Source organism: Cylas formicarius, unplaced genomic scaffold, assembly GCF_029955315.1.
Source record: "Cylas formicarius isolate icCylForm1 unplaced genomic scaffold, icCylForm1.1 PGA_scaffold_8__14_contigs__length_24414737, whole genome shotgun sequence".
Taxonomy (NCBI): Eukaryota; Metazoa; Arthropoda; class Insecta; order Coleoptera; family Brentidae; genus Cylas; species Cylas formicarius.
The window spans coordinates 14,394,331-14,419,504 of NW_026844361.1; the positions used below are offsets into that span (position 1 = coordinate 14,394,331).

At 33.2% G+C, this 25,174-nt stretch overlaps 2 protein-coding genes across 2 annotated transcripts in view; both read left to right on the forward strand.

Annotated features, from left to right (window-relative positions):
- LOC132706356 (uncharacterized) overlaps positions 1-15,365 on the forward strand; it is a 59,890-nt gene extending 44,525 nt beyond the window's left edge. The window contains exons 13-14 of the mRNA XM_060677640.1: positions 2,189-2,911; positions 14,407-15,365. Of these exons, the coding sequence (XP_060533623.1) occupies positions 2,189-2,911; positions 14,407-14,676 (993 nt within the window). The 3' untranslated portion in view covers positions 14,677-15,365. The remainder of the gene's footprint in view (positions 1-2,188; positions 2,912-14,406) is intronic.
- A 7,696-nt stretch (positions 15,366-23,061) lies between these two features.
- On the forward strand, positions 23,062-24,937 carry LOC132706403 (uncharacterized). The gene is made up of 3 exons (XM_060677732.1): positions 23,062-23,198; positions 24,468-24,692; positions 24,745-24,937. The coding sequence occupies exons 1-3, from the start codon at positions 23,148-23,150 to the stop codon at positions 24,874-24,876; spliced, it is 408 nt and encodes a 135-aa protein (XP_060533715.1). The 5' UTR covers positions 23,062-23,147; the 3' UTR covers positions 24,877-24,937.
- The last annotated feature ends 237 nt before the right edge of the window (positions 24,938-25,174 follow it).

Below are 25,174 nucleotides of genomic sequence, written 5' to 3' on the forward strand. Positions count from 1 at the left end.
TGGAGCCTTTATTGTATACCAATCAAATAAGACAGTGTGATAAAAGTTTAAATAAATTTAATATTTTGTTTACAATTATTTTAGTTTATTAGCTAACGAAAAAAAAATGTTTTTTATTTCTCATTAACTGACCGTTTTTATGTTAATAATTTTTTTTTATAAGCAAATGGACTATTTTAATATTTAAAACATAAAATTCTGCAAACTTCATTTATGATTTCAAAAGTTTTTTTTTAATAATAATTTATAATTTTTGTATATTTGACAGTTGAATAATTAATAAATAAATAACTGTAACTGTAACATAACACTGGTCTGCAAAAAAAAATTTTTTCTCTCCTTGCTTTCATGCATGAATTCATCTTATTTTATGCTCTAAACACGGAATCTGATAAACAAATAAGTACCACACGTAGGTTTTTAATTTAATATATATTTCATCAAAAAACTATATTATTAAAGTATAAATTATTATTAGGAAATAAAAAAATGTGGCGGCTTGAGTTTTACAGTAAAAAATCCTAAATTATATTAACAAAACTAATAAATATCGTCAGTTATTTCATTATGGAGTGATAGAATTTGAATTATAACCTAAAATCACATAAAATTAATTTTAAAAGAACTGTCAAACTTCTATTTTATATTTATTGACTCTACTTAAAAAAATACTCAAACCACACATCAAATACTTAAATCCAATGTAGAGAACATGAAATTTATGCAAAATTTACCAAAGTATTTGATATAAAAGGTAAACAATTAAACGACAAGTTTTCACTGAACTGTTGTAGTGTCACAATGAATACTGCGCATGCGCGTATTTACTAGCATAAAAATCACCTTCGGCACTTCCCTCCTTTCTCTTAGAACTCTCTGAAACTCATTTTGTATCTATATTTACTTTTTGTAACGTTGACGAATAAAAAAATTGAAAAAAAAAAAACAAAATTTTGAAATATAAAAAAAAATCATATCGAAAAATCTAGACGTGGTAGAAAAAATCGGCCAACGGGGATAGATTCAAAACGTTTGAATCATTATATTTATCATAAAATTTTTTAAAGGAGGATTTCATTGCCAACCAGTGATAATTTATAGATTAACAAAATTGCCTTGAAGTGCAATAACCGAATTTTGATTATAGTTATAATGTGAGAAAGTTTGAAAAATATCCAAAAAAAAATTCTTCAATTTTTATAAACACATGCAGAACCCATAAAATAATAGAACAAAAATGACCTGAATATTTGTTGACGTATCTCTAACAGTTTAAAAGTTATATTAGTTTTTAATTCAGCAAATGTTGCTGCAACTTTAGCAAAATTAGAAATAACTTTGATGAACAGGTCCTATTTGTAATTTGTAATTTTCAAAACTTAAAAAAAATAAAGAAAACTTTGTTTATAAAACAATCTTAATATAATAAACAATGAAATTGTGAAAGAAAAAAAATTGTTAATTTGTAGAGAACTCTCAAATATGATTTAACTATTAAAAATTGTTATTAAGAATAAAATTAATCATAAATGACAGTTCTTCATGAAGTTGTAAAAAAAAACATTTTTTTTAGTAAATAAATGTCTTTTGTTAACATAAAAACTGTAAATTAATGACACATGAAAAAAAATTACAGCATTACATTAACTTCAAAAAATAATTATAAGCAAAGTATTAAAATTTATTTAAACTTTTATTACACTGTCTTATTTTATGGACATACAAGAACGGCTCCACTAAGCGAAAAAATTTCCGGAAAAAGTTGTTAATTACCAATGGTCTACTTTATTGGAAAGTTAAGTTTAATGAAAAATTCCAACAGGAATCAGTTTTTTGAAGTGCTTAAAATATACCATAATTTTTTTAGATTTTTAAATCTACTTTACATACCCAAAATGTTTTTTTTATTGCAAGTTACTAACCTACGACGTTATGATATGAGGACGACAATTTTTAACGTTAAATTAAAATTATTAATGAGTGAGGTACAGTTTTTTTTTAGTAAATTTCCTACTCCTTATTTTCAAAATCCAAAAAAATTATTAGTATACGAACTATAAGCAAAAAACCAAATCCGCTTATTGACTTTTGACATGTCAATGTACCAGTCCGATTTTTTCGTACAATGATTTAGATATAATTCCGAACGGAATTAGCTATGTTAGTAATGGTATGTTTATTTAACTAGACCACCATGGCGCGTAGAGTTCTATACTTCTTCAACCACGCTGTCGGCATATTTCCGACGGAAAGACTAAACCCGAGGAAAAAGTTCGTTTGGATCGTCTATTCCGTGGTTATACTGTGCTCCATTATCTACAGCATTTACGACGTCGTGAAGGATGCCGACATACTCATCGACAACGTTCTCACGTCTAGGCTTTTCCTCCTCTACCAACTTTTCCTAGGCACGTGCAACACCACCATTACGGTGACCTTTACCGTTTGGTTAGAAGAGGTGATTTCTATCGCTGAAAGCTTTCGATACTTGACGCCTGCCAGAAGAAACCTGACCAAGAAATGCGCGTTTATCTTGATATTTGGAGGATATTTGGTCCACACTGTGATGACATTCGTCTTCAATAAGTTCTACCCTGTAGATCTATCCGAATACCGTATGTCGATCGCTCTGTTCGTTCTAACGATGATCGTGAACAGATACGCTGACACTGTTGACTCTTTTAACGCTTCCGTATCGAAAGTTGAGTGTCACACCGAGTTGAGAGGACTGAGTCTCATGTACGACCGCACTTGCGACTCGGTAGAAAAGTTTAACTCCACGTATGGCCCGTTGCTGTTCACCATGATCTTCACGCTGATATTCTCGAGCCTATTCTACGGCGCAGTGATTCTGGTGCCCAGCAACAAAGAGTTTAAGATCTCGAATACGGTTTACTTCGCTTGCAATCTGGTGAGTATTTCGGGACATATAAAAATAGTGCTTGAATGTAAGGAAGGATCACAGTATCCAGTGTAGGATTGCTTTCGACTTCATTGGAAGGCTTTAATGTGGAAATTATTAGAAAGAAGAGCAGAGGTAAGGTGTATTAATCCTGTAAACAATAAAGTTGATGATCGATGCTTTCTAGTGATAAGATAAGAACGGGAGGTTATTATTAGTTTCCAACTCAATGGTAAAATGTATGTTAGGGTGTATAGAGTTTAAATGTCTAAGAAAATCTACTAGGGATTCTTGACCATGAGGCCAAATAATAACAGTATCATCGACGTAGCGTTTCCATAATTTTGGTTTTAGATGAAAGGTGTCGAGAGCCTTCTTATCAAAGGCTTCCATAAATGTATTCGCTATGATTGGTGATAGTGGAGAACCTATATCTGTTCAAGACGTTTGTTCAAAAATTTGACCGTTATAAGAAAAATATGTTTTTCAATAAAGAAGGTTTGGTTTTTTTCGATTATAGTGACGTAGTATATCAAGACTTCTTACCACAAGGTCGCACCGTACTACCTTGAAGTTATGCACCGTTTGTAATCACTCATCACCTGATATGGACCCCTGCGACTTTTTCCTGTTCCCAAAACTCAAGACAACTATGAAATGAAGGAGGATTGGAACGGTTGAGGAGATCAATAGAAAATCGCTGGAAGAACTCAAGGCTATACCAGAAATTGCTTACCAGAAGTGCTTCGAGGGTTGAAAAAAACCTTGGCATAAGTTAATACTTTTAATAAATACTCGGTAGAAAAGTTTAACTCCACGTATGGTCCGTTGCTGTGCACCATGATCTTCACGCTGATATTCTCGATAATTAAAATTTTAAGCACTTAAAAAAAATAATTTTTTTGTTAAAATCAAAATTTTAAAAAATCGTTTGGGGGATCAATCATAACTACTTATAAAAAAATATACATAGATTAAATTTTTATGATCAAGTGGTAAATGGCGGGTCCACTTGACGTGATCTTACTCAGTTTTATTAGGGACGTTAATGATCAGAGTTTTTAAATGGTACCTTTTATGGGGGAGGAGCTCTTGCATATACGAATATTAAAAAATAAATTAAAAAACAAGAAGTCTTTTGGATCCTATGGCATACCAACGTTTTTATTAAAAAGAGTATTGGCTTCAGAGAAAATAGAAGGAAAGTCTAAATTCAGCTAGTCAACGCATAGAGATGGGCGTCCTTCAAGGTTTAGTTTCAGGCCCTGTACTCTTCATATTGTATGAAATGTATATTGGAAATTTTACTTGATACGCAAGCATATATATATATATATATATATATATATATATATATATATATATATATATATATATATATATATATATATATATATATATATATATATATATATATATATATATATATATATATATATATATATATATATATATATAGATATATATATATGATGGAAAAACGCTCGCGCTCCGAAAACACTTCGAACACTCGAGCGCGAGCATTGAAGATGCCAAGTGAGATTTTGGCGAAACGTCTGCAGGATTCCAGTCGGAGTTCAACGAGCGAACGGATGATATCCCGGAATATAGTGTCATCACATATATATATATATATAAATATATATATATATATATATATATATATATATATATATATATATATATATATATATATATATATATATATATATATATATATATATATATATATATATATATATATATATATATATATATATATATATATATATTAAATATAATAATAATAATTATTATTAAAAGTCAAAATTCAATACGAGCAGTAATATATCCGAAAACATCCGATTGTTCCTGTGAAGTAATATCCCGGAAAATAAGTAGCTCAGATCTGTGGAAAAAGAAACTCACGTATAATTAGGTATTTACACAAGGGAGTAGAAAAAGAAGTATTGTGCTGTTAAGGGAATCAAAGGTCTCGCAAAAATGTAATCATCATAGTTAAAGACCTTCTGGTTTGTTCCTCCATTACCCTTCCAAGAATCTTTGACAATGTCGCTCGCCATTGGTTAAAATTTTGATTACTTTGGATGATTCCATAATGTAGCTAATGTCGGTCGTTTTGGTACCTTGTAAGTAGAAAATAAGTGGAAGATATGAATTATTAAGCGCTCTTTTTTAGATTAACCAATCGATTTGATAGAGGAGTCGACCATTTTCCGCACTACGTCGTCGGTCCGAAATGACGTTTGAATATTCTCAAAAATCCGTGATATGGCTGGGCATCGGCATTTTCCTCGGTATCTGTCCCCCGATTCGCCAATCTCGATGCTTGAAAACGTTCTTCTGGATTTACAGTACGATTTATTTGGTGATGTTTTGCGTCGGGCTCGTTTTATTCGTGGAAAAACTGGATTCGTTTCCGATTAGGTATCCCATTGCTGTTAACTTGAAGATACAGGCCATGGTCACCTTCATACTGAACGTCATGTTGAACTTCATAACCGTCCTTTGGAACAAAGAGCTGATCGACATTCTGAACGAACTCGCAAAGCTCAGGATTAAGCTGGGTCTGCGCGACGGCGGCTACCGGCTCATATTCGCGGGAATTTCGATCTGGAAGGTGTTGGAGGCGGCCATCACCATCTCGAACGGCATGTATTCTTTCTACCACGTGGTGACCCACCTCGCCGATTACCGCATATCTTTCGTGGTATTCGTTGTCGTGGCGTTCATCCACGAATTGTCCGACTTTCTGGAAAGCTTCAACGAGCATCTCGATCAATTCCTAACGGCGAGATCTGCATTGGTGAGCCTGTATAACCCGGCGTGTGACGTGATCGAAAAATTTAACACCGAAATGGGGACCTTCATGTTCGTCGCCATATTGCGGATGGCCGTGGGCTGCGTGCTAGGCTTCGCGATAGCTGGCTACGCGGAGGCTGGTTGGCATCAGGACCATATGATAGTCGCCAGCGTTTTCATCGCCGTTTCGGTGGCGGTGAGTCGTTTTAATGCGGCATCGTGTCACGAGGTCATGACTACGATTTTGAACTTCATTATTTTAATATACAATACAACTGCTCTCAGCGTGTCTTTATTTATTTATTTACAAGACAATCTACCTGACAGATATTCATTATTGCACCACAAAGAAAAACAAATTTTTATTTGTAGATTAGATATATCTTCAATATTTTTTTTCTACTCCTGTTTGTAAAATACTTAATTAAGTACGCACCGATCTAGCGCGCGGGAAGCATCACTTTACCACGTCAGTTTCGTTTCCCACGTATTTCCGGGATTTTACCGAACGGATTTGGGAGCGATCGGATGTTTTCGGAGATATTTCCCACGCTGACGGTCATGTCAGTGAATGTATTCGTGTTGTTTTGCGAAAATGTTACCAAAAACTAACTGTCGTAGAAAAAGTATAGTTTGCAACACGTTCGGTAAACTTTTTAACTCACTCGTACTATTTTTTACTCCCGTGCAAGAAGCGTCACTTTACCACATCAGTTTCTTTTCCCACGGATCCGAGCCACTTCGATTTCCGAAATTTTACCGCACGGGTTTCGGAGCAATCTGATGTTTTTGGATGTTTTACCGCACAGCTTGAATTTTGACGTTTGTCAATTGTGACGGTCATGTCAGTGAACGTATTGGTCTTGTTTTCCAAAAAGTATCCAAGAACTAACGGTCGTAGAAAAAGTATAGTATAGTATTAAACACTCACTCCGCTGTGTTCCGCTCGTGCCAAATTAACTCGTGTGTCAAATACCATTTACTGCACTTTGTGCATAATATACTATTATTCCACATAAATTTAAGTATTTTAAAATTAAGCAAGCCAGTTTAAATTAAGCATTTTAATTCACTTAAAAAAAGAATACGATTTTTTTAAGACATCGATTGCATTGTAGTAAATAGTCTTGTTTTAAAATGTTTCAAATTTTTATTCCCAAATTAAAAATTCAAAGAAACAATATGCATATTTTGAAAATGTGCTGCTTTCTGTTTTAAACGACCAAAAATCCAAAGAAAAAAACGCAAAACGTAACACAAACAAATAATTGTCTCAAAATTCTAATGTAATAAGTTTGAAATTCTCAATTTGAAAATACCGTTAAAATATACTTTCCACTATAGTATATAATTATACTGTTTAGTTTGAGCCTGGCGAAGTGTAATGATTGGCCATACGAATTTTTAGTGCGTAACAATTTCGAAAGCAATCTTGTTTATAGATTCGTGAGTCAAATGCCAATATAATATTTCGGCATTTTATTGTCCTGTGTAATTCTATGAATCTATTCATAAATAGTCTGTCTCAATCTTCATCGTGTTGGCTTTCGAAGGACCCTCCTCAATAAAACTTTAACGATGTTATTACCTATTGTGATTGGGTAAAATCATTAACAAATAATTTATTCCTACTTGACTGACAAGGCAGGGGTGAGCCAGGTACATTTTTTATTTCTGATGTATTTTTTGAGAGTGTGTAAGAAACTTTAATCAATAGAGGACTTATTAACAAAGAAGCTTTAAAAGAAACCAGTCTACTTACAAAAACGCCAATATAGTCGATAAGAAGGAAAATGTATTGCCACCCTATATAGAGGTGTTTGTAATATGGGATTAAAGTACCGCAAAATAAAAACAAAGGCAAGTAGTAATGGAATCACACAGATTACGCACTTGGAGATTTAACTAGCTCCAAGAAATTAAGAGACATAGATTAGACAATAGATCCATAATTTAGCTTGATGAAACGTGGTTCAATCACAGGACACTGTATCCAAAGAAAGGGTTGATTTCGCTCAAAACTGTCAGACCTTACCTTCAAGTAAAGGAAAACGCATCACGATAACACATGCTAGATCAGAAGATGGATTTGTTCCAAATTGCTTGCTGTGGTCTGCAAAGAATATTAAGGATTCCAGCTTGGATTATCATGAGGATACAAGTGCTGAACTTTTTGAAAATTGGTTTCAGAACAACAATCTTTTAAAAAATATTTCCAATAACTCAAGCTACCACAACCGTTTGCTATGCAAGCCTCATCAAGTTCAAAAACTGGAATCCAGGAATATTTATTATTTTGCATTCAGTTTCAAAAAAGCGCAGCTTGTGGAAGTATTAAATTAAAAAAGAGTACAGCACATTATAAAAATTGAGAACAAAATAAATATGAACTAAAAGTTCAGATTTTCACGAAATTGTTTCGACAACACCGTGCCTTTATCAAATATAATATATATAAACTAAACAAAATGACAATAAAACCTTAATTAATGGTGTGAGAATTTAAGTTTAATAATGGAGGGGTATTTAAATCTAATTGGTAGTTAAGCAATACATTTGAATGTCTCATTTTGTTAATCTCCATGGCTTCCAATAAATTTAATTTTCTACTTTTTGTTTCTGTATGTAAAATATCAAAATTGTCGTCAAAAATGTGTTTTTCTGTGTTTAAGTGTGTAGCTCTTTTATGTTCGTTAATGCGTGTCTTGGAAGATCTACCTGTTTGTCCAATATAAATTTTAGGGCAAGATTCGCATTTTAACCTGTAGACACCTGATTGTTGACATTTTGGACATTTCGTTTAATTGTTTTTTAAAACTTTTCTTATTGTGTTCTGAAAGCTATTTTTAAACCACATTTTGACAAATGTTTTGAAACTTTTTCATTGAGTTCTCCTATGTATGAAATTGCTTTAAATTGTTCGTGTTCTGTATTAGGTTTCGGACAAATGGAGTCTACTGTTGTCTGGAATTGTTTTTTATTTAGAATTTTATCGATAATGGACGGGTTGCAGCCGTTGTTCAGTGCAATTGGTTTAATAATATTAAGTTCTTTGTTGTAAATTTCTGTTGAGAGTGGCGTATTAAGAAGTCTGTGTATAAAAGAGTGAAATTTTGTGTGTATAAGGGTGATTTGGGCTGTTATGTACGACTGTGTCCGTGTGTAAAGGTTTATGATAAATGGAAAAATCTAATTTGTTTTGCGTTTTCGTAAAAGTTAAGTCTAAAAAATTAATAGAGTTATCCTGTTCAATCTCGATAGTGAATTATTTACGATTATGTAATGAGTTAATGTAATTTTAAAAAGAATTCAATTGTCTGTCCGTTCTAACAAAGAAAGCAAAGACATCATCCACGTATCTATACCACCATAGAAAACATTTACTTAAAGGATGTTCTAGTATGATATTTTCCAAATTATCTATAATTTTGTTCATTAATTCAAAAAAAATTTTTATTTCAAATTTTGATTTAAAATCTGTCTGGAACTTTAAAATTTTTACTAATTTTGTTGAGAGTGCAACTGCTGAAACCGTTACATAAGACACGACTGGTCTAACGGGCATATCTTTCTTATGTAATTTAACTGAAGAATATAATTTCGGCGGTTGTGGATTCATAATTTAAAAAAAAACTTGTCTTTGTCACTAAGTAGTGTGGAGTTAGTAATTACTTCCTTGACTTGTCGTTTGCTATAACTCGGTAGGATCGTGTTTGATACATTGGAAAAGTTCTGGTTCAAGAAAATTGTTGGTTTTTGAAATATATTCTTTGAGATCGATAGCTATGACTGTCTTCCTTTTATCTACACGTGTAAATATTATGTTATTTTGTTTTCGATACATTAGTTGAGAGTTTATTATATTCGCTAATATATGTTTGTTTAAATTAGGATTGTTAATGTTCTTAATTGCTAATTCATATTCGATCCCTAAACAGTCTAATTCTCTATTAATGTTTGAGTGGTGTAAGTTAAAGTTGAAACATGTTCTGTTATGTTTATGAACCTGTTGTAAAATTGGTGGTCGGTATACGTTGTAATAACTGGCTCGCTGTTAGATATTTTTGTATTAGAAATTAATTTGTCTAACTTTAGTTTTTGTCTAAGAAACTTTTTATGAATGATAGATGAAATGTTCGAACTCTATAATCAAATTTGTCAAATTCTATGGGATTTCACTGTTTTATACACAGACTTCTTAATACGCCACTTTCAACTAAAAATTACAACAAAGAATTTAATATCATCAAACAAATTGCACTGAACAACGGCTACAATCCGCTCATTATCGATACAATTATAAATAAAAAACAAATCCAGGCAACAGGAAACTGTATTTATCGGAAACCTAATACAGAACACAAAAATTTAAAACAATTACAAACAAAAAGTTTCAAAACATTTGTCAAAATGTGATTTAAAAATAGCTTTCAGAACTAATAACACAATAGGAAATTTTTTAAAAAACAATAAAACAAAATGTCCAAATCTCAACACAGAAAAACACATTTTGACGACAATTTTGGTATTTTACATACAGCCACAAAAAGTAGAAAATTAAATTTACTGAAAGACACGGAGATAAACAAAATGAGACATTCAAATGTATTGCTTAACGATACCCCTCCATTATTAAACTTAAATTCCCAGAACAACATTAATTAAGGTTTTATTGTCATTTTTTGGTATATATAGTAGCAGGTAGTTTGTAAATATTACATTTGATAAAGACACGGTGTTGTCGAAACAATTTTCATGTGAATTTACATAATTTGGTGAAAATCTGAACTTTTAGTTCTTATTTAATTTGTTAAATGGATTTTCATCAAGTAAAAACCCCCTCAGTTCAATTTTTCAAAAAGAAATATATATAATGCTCACCCTTGCCTTGTCACTGTCTTTACATAGTCAAAGTTTTATTATTACTTTATTATTATTAATATTACATTTGATAAAGACACGGTGTTGTCAAAAGAAATGTCACTTAAATATTGTGATGGATGTGTTTCTACCGAAGCACGCCGGGTTCAGAAGCGTCGAAAACAATACACATACTAACGCAGTGTATTACTATACATGAAAAACAAAAGTACAAATTGCATGGACCGGTCGTACCGACTCCGGTCCGGCAGATCGAACACAGTTTCATCCCCTAAAAAGGAACTGGCCACTCCGCGCTCCTTGGCCGACTTCGTCTCCGACAATTGGCAATAGAGGGCGCTCCGTACATCACCACTACACAGTACACTCCGACCAATTTTTAAGCCATCACAATATATACAATTTCGTGGAAGTCTGAACTTTTAGTTCTTATTTATTTTGTTAATAATGCTATTGTAATATATCATAAAGGTTCCACTTTCCCTTAAAGCAAACGTTTCAGGCTCTGCCAACACCGACTGACTTTTTTTTCCGTAAATATGTGTTTTGGTCATTAAACCGTCGATTAGTATTTCTGGATTTAAGTAAATATGATTAATTCCGTTTAATGGTGTTTCGTTCGCGGCCGAAGCGACATGAACGCTTGTAAAACCTTCGTTTGGGCGCTCAGTATTTTGTTGTTAGCGTTTCCTCCGTTCAGGGTACCGATAAAGTCGAAATTGTTGCACATTTTTTATACTTTTTTGCTGGTCGCGATAGTGGTAGGCAGCTGCGTGTCGTTTTCGCACAAGTCCCGCCATTTTATGGTGACGACTTTTACCGAAATTCGGTTTTACGTGATGATATTGACCAACTTTCTCATTAGTTTGACATTTATACGGTATCGACGGGATATTTCTTGCTTTTTGAGGGATTTCTGTCGCATAAAGAACCATTTCCGCATAAAAACCCCGTTTTTAACGAGCTATTGGAACCTGGCAGCTACCTACGTCGCCATGACATTCGGAAAGGCACTGCTGCAAGTCGTAAACTTGTTTACTGAGGCTGAGAACGTCTTTGGTCTATTGCTGGCGGACTTGCTAGAGCAACGGCTGATTTTGGTGGTATTCGTGATCACCGCTACTGTGAGCGAAGTCGCGGAAGTAGCGGTAATTTTTAATCGAACTCTGCCGAGAACTCAGTCGTATTTTTATTTGAAACGGCTTGCCGTGGTGCATAACTCCGTGTGCGATGTTGTGGATCGGATCAATGTGATTTACGGGTACCTGATTTTCGCGATAATCTACTATTTGATGCTCGGGAACGCGCTTCATTTTTTGGTTATTTACTTATCCGATACCGATCAGGAGTTCGGAAGAGTGACGGCTATTAACGTCGTAGCCTTGCTTTCATCGGTGGTGAGTATTTGGTGAAAAATTTCTAAGATCCTCGGGCCTCTTAAAATATTCGGCAGATTTTCGCCAACCTTTCTCAATTTCATGATTCATGATCAAAGTTTCATGGGCTTACATTCTAGAACAGTTGGTATCCTCACCGCGTTGCTTAAAACATTATGATAATGGGTGTTTTTTTCGATGTATAGAACTTTAAGTTGGCATTACTGTTCAAGATGGCCACCGCCACAGCTGTCAAGTGATTTATTCTCAGTTTGGTTTGGCAATTCATCATAAATAGCCAAACGATCATCAAGTAAGGCGTAAATTCGTCGAATGGGCCCAAAACGAGATTGCCGTTGTTCCCGATTTTCATAAGCGAATTTTGTTTAGCGATGAAGCGCACTTCTGGTTGAATGGCTACGTCAGCAAACAAAACTGCCGCATTTGGAGCGAAGCTAGTCCTCAAGTGTATGTCGAAACACCGTTACATCCAGAAAAACTGACTGTTTGGTGCGTTTTATGGGCTGGTGGAATCATTGGTTCGTTCAACAAGACGGCGCAACATGTTACACAGCTCGTGCCATAATCGATTTATTGAAGGACACGTTAGGTGACCGCCTAATTTCACGTTTTGGACCTGAGAATTGGCCTCCAAGATCTTGTGATTTAACACCGCTATACTACTTTCTGTGGGGCTATGTAAAGTCATTGGTCTATGCGGATAAGCCACAAACGCTTGACCATTTGGCCATATACGGCCACAAATGTTGGAAAAAGTGATCGAAAAATGGACGTCCAGATTGGACTACAGCCGCGCCAGCCGTGGAAGTCATATGCCAGAAATCATATTTAAAATGTAATGCCACAAGATTATCTTTCCACACTTCGAAGTGTTTTCGGAGCGCGAGCATTGAAGTGGCGAAACGTCTGCAGGATTCCAGTCGGATGCAGGATTTGCAGGATTCCAGTCGGATGCAGGATTCCAGTCGGAGTTCAATGAGCGAACGGATGATATCCCGGAATATAGTGTCATCACATTTTATATATATATATATATATATATATATATATATATATATATATATATATATATATATATATATATATATATATATATATATATATATATATATATATATATATATATATATATATATATATATATATATATATATATATATATATATATATATATATATAACAATGATATTGTAAAGTCTCTATCTATCTATATTCTTCATAAGAAACTAATTTATCAGGGTATGTTTCTTTGTACATATGTACTTGCAGATTTGCTTTGCTTCTCTAGAAAGTCGGTTAGGTCTGGAAGAGTGCTTTGATTTCAATTCTCTTTGTATAGTTTGTAGCCTTTTTGCAGTAAGGTTACAAAAGCTTTATAGCACACTGGGATTTCACAAAGTTCGTTGTTTTTTAACAATCTTACCTTATAAGTATACAAAAATGAATGAAAATCAGTTTCATCTTCAGATTTCCTGGGACCATAGCGTGTTACAGGTTTGCACGTTATTAAACCATTCAGTTAAAGGGATTGTTCATCATAACTTTGTAGTTGAAATGCACGACATTGTAGTGTCATCTTTTTAGCTATCGGACCATCGGCAGGTAACTTCCATAATTGCGGGCCACAGCCAGCATGATAAAAATCTAGACACACTATACATTAGAACAATTTTACCTATACCGACGTTCTTTTATGTATTAATAGATCATGCTAGAAATCTTATTAACTATATTATATATTATATAATCAATTATTTTATAAATGTAACTGGTGCTGCACCTGACTAAATTATTTTTCTAAAATATTTTTTTCGACATACAACGCTTTGCATTCAATTTTTTTATTTATAAACTGTTGCTTTGAAACACCCTGTATACAAATGATTCCTTTTGGTTGTTTTTTTTTCTTTGATTAAGATTATTTGGATATATATTTAACTTGATTTCATTGTGCATAGGTGTAGACTCGTTGAGAATGGAACTTATTTATTTACCCAGGTAGTACACAATATCCGTAGTATATTCCGATCATTTTAAGTCCCATTTAAGTCGCATGTCCCGGGACATGTGGATAATATTCTTAAGATATACGTTAGCCTATATACTAAGGACATACTGTAATCGATATCTATATAAGATCCTATATCCTCACAGTCGGGTATACTAACGACGTCTCAACTAATATAACTGCACATCCTTAGCATGTCCTAACAAACATACGTATTTGATATACTGTGTACGTTCCAATTAGTAACATCATATATCCTTGAGACGTCTTAACGATGTCCCTTTGCTGAAACAGTATATCCCTAGGATATACGCTATGTCCCGTCAAACATCCCGAGGATGTTTTACCGACATCCTTGTGCTGTTTGGGTATTTATTTATTATTCTTATTTCTTTCGTTTACAAGGTTTTTTTTAGTTTCAGGTGATCTTTTTGGCTAGAGCGGGTGAACGGCTGTCGAACGAAACTAAGAAAACGGCATCGATCTGCTACAGTCTGATGCAAAATCCGGTGAAGAATCATTTTCTCGCCTCCAACGATAACCTTCTGTTCGTGCTGGCTCAGCAAGCCTCTTACAGAAGACCGGAAATTTCCGCGGCCGGCTTTTTCCCCATCAATCACTCGATGTTAATTTTTTTCACGTCCACGGTGTGTTCGTATTTCATCGTCGTAGTGCAATTTTTGTAGACCGCCGTTTCCACAAATTTAATCCATACATAATCAATAAATGCGGCTTTATTTTGTAGCAATCAGAGAAAGAATAGAATAAAATGAGTTAATTAAATTAATCTAAAAATTAATCTTTGACCCCTTGTACCTTAAAGATGCTGGAAAAATCACCCTGCGAGATATCGGACATCTTTTGAACAACACCGTGTATACAGGGTGAGTCGAAAATATGGCAGGTTTTTCACTTTTGTTCAATGTTTTTACAATACCCTATATGTCAATTTTTTTTTAATAAAATATCATTTTAATTTATTAATCTCGCAGTTTTTCACATATTATATTGAAACATGTGTGCGTGTACAATGCTCCTGTTAGGTTACACTTTTCATGTAAATGTTGCAAATGAAAACGGCATACCAGCAGAAAAAAAAGAGGTATCCGGTACTTTGTTATCCCCAAAATTTTCTATGTCGTTAAAGCTGTCCTTTAACAAACGCTTACATTGATTATTGTGTATTTTTGGTTTATTTTTGATAACAATAGTAGTTTGTCAGACACCTTTGTTTTAAAAATGAAATAATAACACAGAAAAATGCACGTTATTGTGTAGTGGTGTGATTAAATTTAATTGATCACAAATTTCAAGCATAGGCTTAACTATTTGACACAAAATGAATTTGTAAGCTCACCTTCTTTGTTAATCTTCGAAAATAATATCGGAGACCTTTGCTGCAACAGTATTGGTAATGTTCTAGACATTTGACTAAAAACGAACAAAAATTCATTTTTTGTAGATATTCCAAGGTTGCTTATTCTGGCCAAAAGAATTAATGAAATTAGACCAAATTTTTGTGCTTTTTTTTGTAAAATCAACTTTCAATTTATAAAACTCGCAGTTTTTCACATATTTTATTGAAACTTCGTGTGTCATGTAAATTTAGCAAAGATAAACGGTATACCAGCACAAAAAAATGGATATTCTGTGTTTTCTTACCCTCAAATTTTCTCGATGGACGCCTATGGTTATAAAACTTTCCTTTAACAAACACGTTACTTTTTTTGATTAATGATGGTTTTGAAATAATTTTGCTAAACACGAAAAAAGAAAGTATTTTCGTGGATATTTCAAGATTGCTTGTTCTGGACAAGATATTTAATGAAAGTAGAGCCATTTTTTGTTTTTTTTTTTTTGTAAAATTAACTTTTTAATTTATAAATCTCGCTGTTTTTCACATATTTTATTGCAACTTGGTATGTCATGTAAATTTAGCAAATAAAAACGGTATACCAGCACAAAAAATGGGTATTCTGTATTTTGTTACCCTTAAATTTCCTCGATGGACGCCTATGGTCTTCAAACTTTTTTTTACGAACGCCTTACTTACTTACTTAATAAATAATAAATAAATATTTCAAGGTTGCTTGTTGTGTTCAAGAAATTTAATGAAAGTAGACCCATTTTTTTGTTTTTTTGTAAAATCCACTTTTAATTTATGAATCTCGCAGTTTTTCACATATTTTATTGAAACTTCGTGTGTCATGTAAATTTAGCAAATAAAAACGGTATACCAGCACAAAAAATGGGTATTCTGTATTTTGTTACCCTTAAATTTTCTCGATGGACGCCTATGGTCTTCAACCTTTTTTTTACGAACGTCTTACTTTGTATATTTTCAAATTTTCGTGTATTATTGAATGTTTATAATAATAAATAATTAATGTCTATAATAATAAATAGTTAATAAATATTTCAAGGTTGCTTGTTCTGGCCAAAAAAATTAATGAAAGTAGACCAAATTTTTGTGCTTTTTTTTTGTAAAATCAACTTTCAATTTATAAATCTCGCAGTTTTTCACATATTTTATTGAAACTTGATGTGTCATGTAAATTTAGCAAATGAAAACGGTATACCAGCACAAAAATGGGTATTCTGTATTTTGTTACCCTTAAATTTCCTCGATGGACGCCTATGGTCTTCAACCTTTTTTTACGAACGCCTTACTTTGTATATTTTTAAATTTTCGTTTATTATTGAATGTTTTGAAATAATTATAATAATAAATAATTAATAAATATTTCAAGGTTGCTTGTTGTGGTCAAGAAATTTAATGAAAGTATACCCATTTTTTTGTGTTTTTGTAAAATCAACTTTTAATTTATAAATCTCGCAGTTTTTCACATATTGTATACCGTCACAAAAAAAAATTGAAAAAAAATCTTTGAAATTAAAGATAATTTGTATACTTGGGAATCTTTTGTTTTTGTTATTTAGTACTGTCAATTATTTTTTAATGGGCGTGCAATAAAGTACCATATTTCATTAATGTTATATTAGATTTATATTAATACCAGTGATTCCCAATAGGTTTAATCTGTTGCGAAATAAAAGGCTAATTCGTTCGGCATCCTTTTTGCGAAAAAAACGTGACGACGTAATAATAACCTTCAATCAAAACCGTTCTAGGTCGCACCTATTAATGAAAGCGCCAGTAATTCCCAATTGTAAATGTAACTATAATATTTTTTTATTCTAAAAAGTCCCGTTCCAATTTCAAGTATTTAAATAAAAATTTTACACCGCCAAATTCATGGAAATGAGATATAGCCGACCTAGAAAAAATTATAATTTTATTCGCATATTAAGGGCCTCAAAAATACTCGAGAATCTCTATTATTTTCTTTGGTACAGATAGAAATCACATAGTCGAACTACACAAAATAATTAGCTTTACAAGATGTTCAGTTATATTCTGGCATGCGATAAATGTATGACTGTAAATTAAAGCGGTCCAGGGTAGTATTAAGGAAATTTAAACGCAAAATATATACTCTGTTGTTTATAATTGTAACTATATACCCTTAGAATAGTTTGAATCTGTTTCCTTGTTGCTGCTCGCTTTAACAATACTTTACGTAGTAAGAAAACATAAATAAATATTTTTACATTCAATAGAGAAACCGCAAAGCAATAAGAAAGCATGGGTAAATTATTTAAGTAGTTAGTTGTTCTTACTTGGCTGCGAAGATTTTGTTGTTCTAGAAAAACTGTATCTTTATTCTTTACGGTTGTTCATCGCTCAGATAAGTCGTAGTTGGTGTAAAATAATCATAGTTAAATAGGAGTTTAAGAAATCAATTGTGAAGAGGTCTTGCAGATGATTTTCGAGCAAACACTCCAAATTGGAATCAGATAAGTAAAAACTGACAAAAATAGGACCGATAGATCGTGTATTTTATTTAATTAGTCAGATAGTTTCTACACTCCATGCATTCTTTGTGGATTCTATCTCTGCTATAGGCTATTTCAGATAAGTGTTGAGTAATATCTTGTAAGTCTTTAGATAATGCCCCTTCCGAAAATATTAATTATAATTAAATAATAATTAATTATAAACATCTAGAAACTATTCATGTTTGTAATCAACTCACAGACTCAACAGAAACTCCAAAATAACAACAAAATAACAACAAATTACACCTCTACATATAATTATTTATTAATTAAAATTTATATTTGTTCATTACATTTTAGAGTGGTCACTGGATTGCAAACATGAATAGTTTCTAAATGTCTATAATTAATTAATATTTAATTATAATTTATATTTTTTTAATAATTTACTTTTAATTTTATCTTGGAAATTAGAAATTTGAATCATATAATAACTCAAGTAAAGCGTTCTTTTGTTTATAATTAATTGCTGTTTAATGTAAAAATAATGAATCCTAATTTAGAAATGATTTTATATCAATTATAATGAACATTTATTTTCACAGCTCTATAACTTAAAAGCTGTTGGTCGGGGAGAATGTACGCATAGGAACTTTTGGTAGCAAATTTTATGCCCTACAAAAGCTATATAGGCGTTTTTCCCAAAAACAATTTTTTCTTCTCATCGAGAAATCAAGTGATAACCGAAAAAAATTTGTTTCCTGTGTTACTTAAATAGGAAAATGAATTTTTAAATGAGCTAAGCCGCTATTGAACTTAAAGCCTTTTACCCGGCTGCAGAATTTTTTATTTTGATTTTCAGGTAGCACAGAGAAAAAAAAATATCGCCTAAAAATGAAGCACCCTAATGCAACACGTTCGGTAAACTTTTTGACTCACCCGTTTATTAAAAACTCGCTCCGCTGCGCTCCGCTCGTGTCAAATAAACTTGTGAGTCAAATGCCGTTTATCGCACTTGTTGCATAATATACTATTTCCTCACTTGAAAACATTGATGCAGTCCGAAAACTGATTTTGCACGATCGTCATGTGACTTACCATGAGATTAGCTATCTTTGGGAATTAGTGGGACCAGAATACATACAATTTTGAGTGAACATTTGGCGGCTAAAAAAAATCGTCACAATTTCACATCAGCCCAAAAAAAAGTTCATGTTGATTGGTCGAAGAAAATGCTAACAAAAAACCGATCGCGGTGCTTTCAAACACGTCTATGATATCATGGATCTATGCATATGAACCTCAAAAGTAAGCAGCAGTGTGGGTCTTTCAGAATGAGACAAACCCCACAAAAGTTGTTAGGGTGCGAAGCACCTCTAAACAAATGGTATCCTGTTGTTTCAGGAAAACTTGCCACGGTGCAACTGTTTCTTTGGTGAAAGGTAAAACAGTCAATTCTGAATGGTACACAACCATTTGCTTGCCGAAAGTTTTCGAAGAGATTAGAAAAACCAACCGCCCAAGACGAATCACTCTCCAAGACGACAATGCTAGCTCTCACCGATCAGTGCAAACAAAGAACTTTTTGAGCATTAAACACGTCGATTTGATGAGCGATCCACCATATAGTCCTGAGCACCTAATGACTTCTTTTTCTTCCCATACACTAAGAATAAATTACGTGGGCAACGAGTTTTGACACCAGAAGAAACGATTGATGCGTTTAAAAAGCGTGTTTTGCAGGTGCCCGGTTTGATGTGGAAAAAGTGCTTTTATAATTGGTTTTATCGAATGCAAAAGGGCATTTATCATCAGGGTGAATATTTTGGAAAACAACAAAGTCGTAGTTGTTGGTAGCTTATAGTTTTTTTATTACAAAACCCGAAATATAAAAGGTGTCTTAACTTAAAACTCTTCAATTATGTTCCGTTTAAAATCAGAATTCTAGGTATACAAAAATCTAATAAAAACACATTTATTAAAGTACTGTGTTTGTTCTATAGATGCCGAATTTATGACACCGTCTTAAAAAATTTATATATATATATATATATATATATATATATATATATATATATATATATATATATATATATATATATATATATATATATATATATATATATATATATATATATATATATATATATATATATATATATATATATATATAATATAATATATTAATATTATTATTATGATTATACAATTTTCTCTAGTCTGTAATTTTATTGAATGTCGAAGTGTTTTAATATTTTAAAAACAAATATGAGCTGCTACAAACCAAGTGTGTGTAAACTAGTTAACAAATATTATTATCTTCTTCTGCTTGTTCTTCTTCTCTATATTAGGCACTTCTGTCGTTTCATCTTTTTCATGGGCGTTCTTTACTCCTCCGACTGGCAGGCGATTTATGTCTTGCTATCCTCATTATCCGTTGTTCAGACATTCTATCTATATGTTGATTCCATTCTTGCTTTATAGTTCTTGAGCAGGTGTTAATGTTTTCAATTTCACATATGTGTGTTTTCATTTGTTTCTTCTTCCCATGGTGTTTTTCCTGCTATTTCCAGGCGTTTCTGAGTCTTAGATGTCTTCTTTCAGGGGTATATGTCATATCTGGTCGGACTACAGATTTATATATGCGGGATTATTATTGTGAAATGGGAACTTCCCAAATTTAGTTACTTTTGTCATAGGCATGGGCGTGTTATTTTTCTTTACAATTTTAATCTTCGCGTTTCTGCTAGATTTAAGGAATTTGCCTTAATATTTTCTGTTTTAAGTTAATACAGGACCAAAACATAAGAATATAAAGCCATTAGTGAAACATTTGCACAACAATATCGCCATAAAACCATACACACGCAACGAACTCTATTTACAAAAAGGGTCTTACAACCTTTGCACTTAAATAACTTTAAAATGCAAAAAGTTAGCAGCCCAAAATTTTAAAAGTATGCTTCAGTGATAAAATGGTAACGAATTAAATAATAATAATAATGATAGTCTTTATTGAGAATTGAGATACTTAATATACATAATACATACAATACTAAAATCTCAAAGGGCGAGATCTAGCTGACCAAGTCAGCTATTCAACATTAACCCAACACATATTATTGACCTTTTTGACAATACAATTTGTAACAAGAGAATAAAGAAAAATAAAATATTATCAAGATTGCTTTCGAAAAATTGTCGCTGGGAGGGGCAAGTTTGAAGCGCGTAGCGCGAAGCAGCTTTTTATTATAAAAGAAAAGAACTTTGCGGTCTCGTGTGATAACGGGACCCATGTTGTTCTATCGTGCTCCTGAGGACCACCCTGGATAAAATGTCCTTCCCATCTCGTCGAACTTCAAAGTTACAGCAAACATCGGTAAATATTAAAATTTGATAATAGCGTTGTCGAATGATATTTTTGCAAATATCTCGCGCCCTATATAATTGACGAAACCTGAAGCTCTCTCCCCACACGGTTTCGATACTGTTCAAATAAAATTATCCCATCTTTAACGGTTTTTCATTTATCACCCATAATTTACCCAGAAAAGCGGAAATTTCTAGGATCTATTAGAATTTTTTGCCCACAAACGACGTACCCTGTACATAATTCCAACAATTTTCTAAATAGAGGATATAGCCCTGTATCTCATTAGTTTCCTGGTATCCGAATTTTTCCAATGAAGTTTTCGAAAAACTGCTTGTTTTCTGAAACCATGCAATACGTGGTAATAGTAAATGACGTCATTGCGTCTAGACTGAGGGCGAGAAATGGTGATTTTCATTTGGATTTTTTCAAATATCTCGAACAGCGTGTGTGGTAGACGAAAACCGTAAATACAAAAATTGTAGCCCTAGATAGAGTCTATAACACTGTTTGAACGGATTAGCTATTGTTTGTACGAATTTTGATTTAGGGTTAATAATTTACTATCTTTAAGAACAATTTTCAGGGTCTTTTAGATTTTTGTCCATAGCTAAAGCACCTTGAATATAATCGAAAAAATGCGTGAAACAAAAGTTATAGCGCCGGGTCTCCCACGTATATCGGATGTAAAATTTTTCCGATCGGATGAATGGCTTTGGAGGAAAAGATGTTGCTCCCAGTTTAAAGAGTCTAAATGCGGGTGCAGACTTCAACTTCTCTTCCCCAAGTCTGAAGTCGGTATTATGTTTTTTAATATTGAATGGAATATCGCGAACACCCTGTACAATACTTAAAAACCATAAATACAAAAGTTTAAGCTGTCTACAAGGGCTACATCGTCATGTAAAAGAAACTGACATCTAACGCACAGATTTGAAATTATTGCCGATTTTCAATAATAGGGGGACCCATTTTTCAGATTTTTTGAATTGTCAAGAATAAAAGTTTATGGAGTCGTTTCCTCTGCGTCTTCTGGTTCAAGAATTTTTCCGGTCTTGTAAACGGTTTTTGAAAAATGGTTTTTTTTGTAGACCCTTGCACACGCGATTTTTAATTTTTTTTAAACACTTCCCGAGCCCCCAGCCACCCCATTTTCAATAGGTTTCGTCACGGGGCAAAGCTGCATAAATGTGTCAATTATGAAGTCGATTGCTTCAAATTTCGGACACTTATCGTATTTCATAGCAAGTTCCAAAAAACAGTCGAAAATCGCGAAAAAAAGATGGATACCGGCGTCGGATCAGGGCCATTTCTTATAAGCTTATGTGCTTCGTGGAGGGTTAAAAAGGAGGCCAATTTCAATTTTGTAGCTCCAACTCCATGAAGACTTTGAGATCTTATATATTAACACAGCGAATAGGAACTCAAATAAATTGTTTATTCTCAAGCACTGCAACAAATCAATTTTAGTGACCACATTGTCATATTTCCTTAAGCCATACCCAAATCCACAACAGTTGTTTCAGGTTTTAGCCGCATTTAACTTTAAAGCATGTCACTCACTATAACCTGCGGCAGATGAAAAACCAAAACTGCAAACTCGAATTTTGCCATTGCCATTCCTGAGCTTCCAGATCTCGAAAAACTATTTCAATTTGAATTTTTTATATTCCAACACGTTAAACGGTCAAGCCGCAATTTTTTCATCAATTCGAAACTTTGCCAAAGTGACGATTCCACACAACAAACGGAGCAAATGAAAGAGATAGAAAACGCGGTTACCAGTTTGTCGGCCAAGGCCTTCACACAAATATTAAATTAAATATTTCGGGATTAAGTACGATCGTTAACTTATTAGATTCGCCAAAATTTTATATTCGAAATTGGTATATAAGCCGCGGCACCAACACTAATGTCACTAAGTCGACCATAGCTCAAATATAGAAAATGATCCGCTTAACTCAATTGTTCGTGTTGTTGGCGGTAACAGTTTATGGGGTAAGCAACCAATCGTTTATTTGAAAATAATAATTTCAAAAGTGGCAAAATGTTCTGTTTTTCCATGAAAAGTTATACTATTCTACAAGAAAGTCTTTAGGAGTCTAATAATAGTAATGATAATATAAACTGAGTATCTACTTGGCATTAATTACATGAGAAAAATTGTCATTTGTGACGCCCTCAGCTGACGCAAAACTCAGCTCCATAGTGCAGACACAACCCTGAGAATATCCTTTAATCTATACTGGGAAAGGACACTCATTGCAGAAAAGATAATAGCAACAAAAGAGCTACTTAATATATATTACGATCCCCAACACCAACAATATCCAGCAAAAAATGCAATTTTTCTACGTTCTTCGACATCAACAAACCAAAGAACCAAACAGGAACCTACAAAATAACCAAATAAATATTGTCAAATGCCACAAACTGCAATATCCGGGTCATATTATGAGAACCTCATCTCGCTACGGCCTCCTACGACGGATTCTGAAAGGAAAAAATGACAGCAAGAGAGAACCGACCAGAAGAAGAATCTTCTGGCTAACCCTGGTCTGGTAAGAGATCCGGAGGGCAGGGGCCAAAGTGCGAATAGCCAGTTAAAGAAGAAGAAGAAACAATTCAGAAAAAACTGGTCAAGTAGGCTGATTTGGCATTTGAAATTAAATAACAATGGCGTCAGGAAATGGTGGAGTTTTCTAATTGAATGTCAATAAATAAGGGGACGAACATGTGTCCAGACGTCTTTTTTAAAAACATTAATCTGTTTTTTCTTTCCACTGCATGAGCTTGTTTAAGTTAATAATGAATGGAGCTAAAGCCACCTAAATAATATTTTGTTTTTATGAAAATGTGTTTACTTAACTGTTTTTTTCTGTCCTGTGACCTTATTTTTTGATGCATTTAGAAAATTTTGAAAAAAACGTACCGGCTTTCAAAATTTTTTGTTCCCAATAGGAAAACGCTATTTGAAAAAAAAATCCTAAAAAATTTATAATTGATAATATTAGGAGTTAATTAATGATCAGATGACCTGGTAAATAGTATTCATGATGGTCGCCGCCTCCTAGACACAATTTTCAAAAATTAAATAAAAATTAAAAAAAAACAAAAAAAATGAGGAAAACCGTCCTATTCTACGTAGAATCATCTCCTGAATCCAAAGATTCAAAAGAAGAGTCTGAAAAAGCTTCTATTTAAATATCAATAGAAGTGTCAATTTAGGACACACTGTACACCATTTTGAGTTAAATTTGTTTTCAGATTGTAGGAGATGACCACGGTCCGCTTTTCCTCAAGTTCAAAGACCGGATGTCCAAAGACGAATGGGTGAAATGCGCCGAGTCTGCCGGATCTACAGTCACCCAAATGAACGAGATGCTGAAAAATCACCAGAGAAGCAGCGAGGTGCAATGTTTCCTCAAATGCATCATGGAAACGACGGGTATTATCGGTTCCGACGGCAAAATCGACTTGGCGAAGGCAAAGGTAGGCGTTTCGAAACAGTTATTAAATGGGATAGGTCAATTTCCGATTGCAGGACGATGCGCCCAAATTCCTGACCGCCGAGGAAGTCGACGAGTTGGTCAAGTGTCTCGAAGGCATCGACAAAATTGCCAGCTGCGAGGACATGAAGAAATTCCACGACTGCAAACCCAAAGCCCCGGCTTAGGTCTTTTATTTTATTTACTTCGTCTGTCCGTATGTTTGAACGTCAATAAAATGTGATTGAATTTTCGGCCTCTTTCTTCATACAAAAAAATATTCAGGAACTACCAACTACAGGCCATTCATATTTGATATTAGCGTTACTCGAAGAAGATGATTTTCCTTCACATACAATATTGTTTATAATAATAGAGGTATTTCAATAGTAACCTATTCAACATCCACACTACATCAATAATACAATACAAACTTGGAATGAAAAAGCACTTCATGGCGAATACCCTCTTACACTCAAAGACACA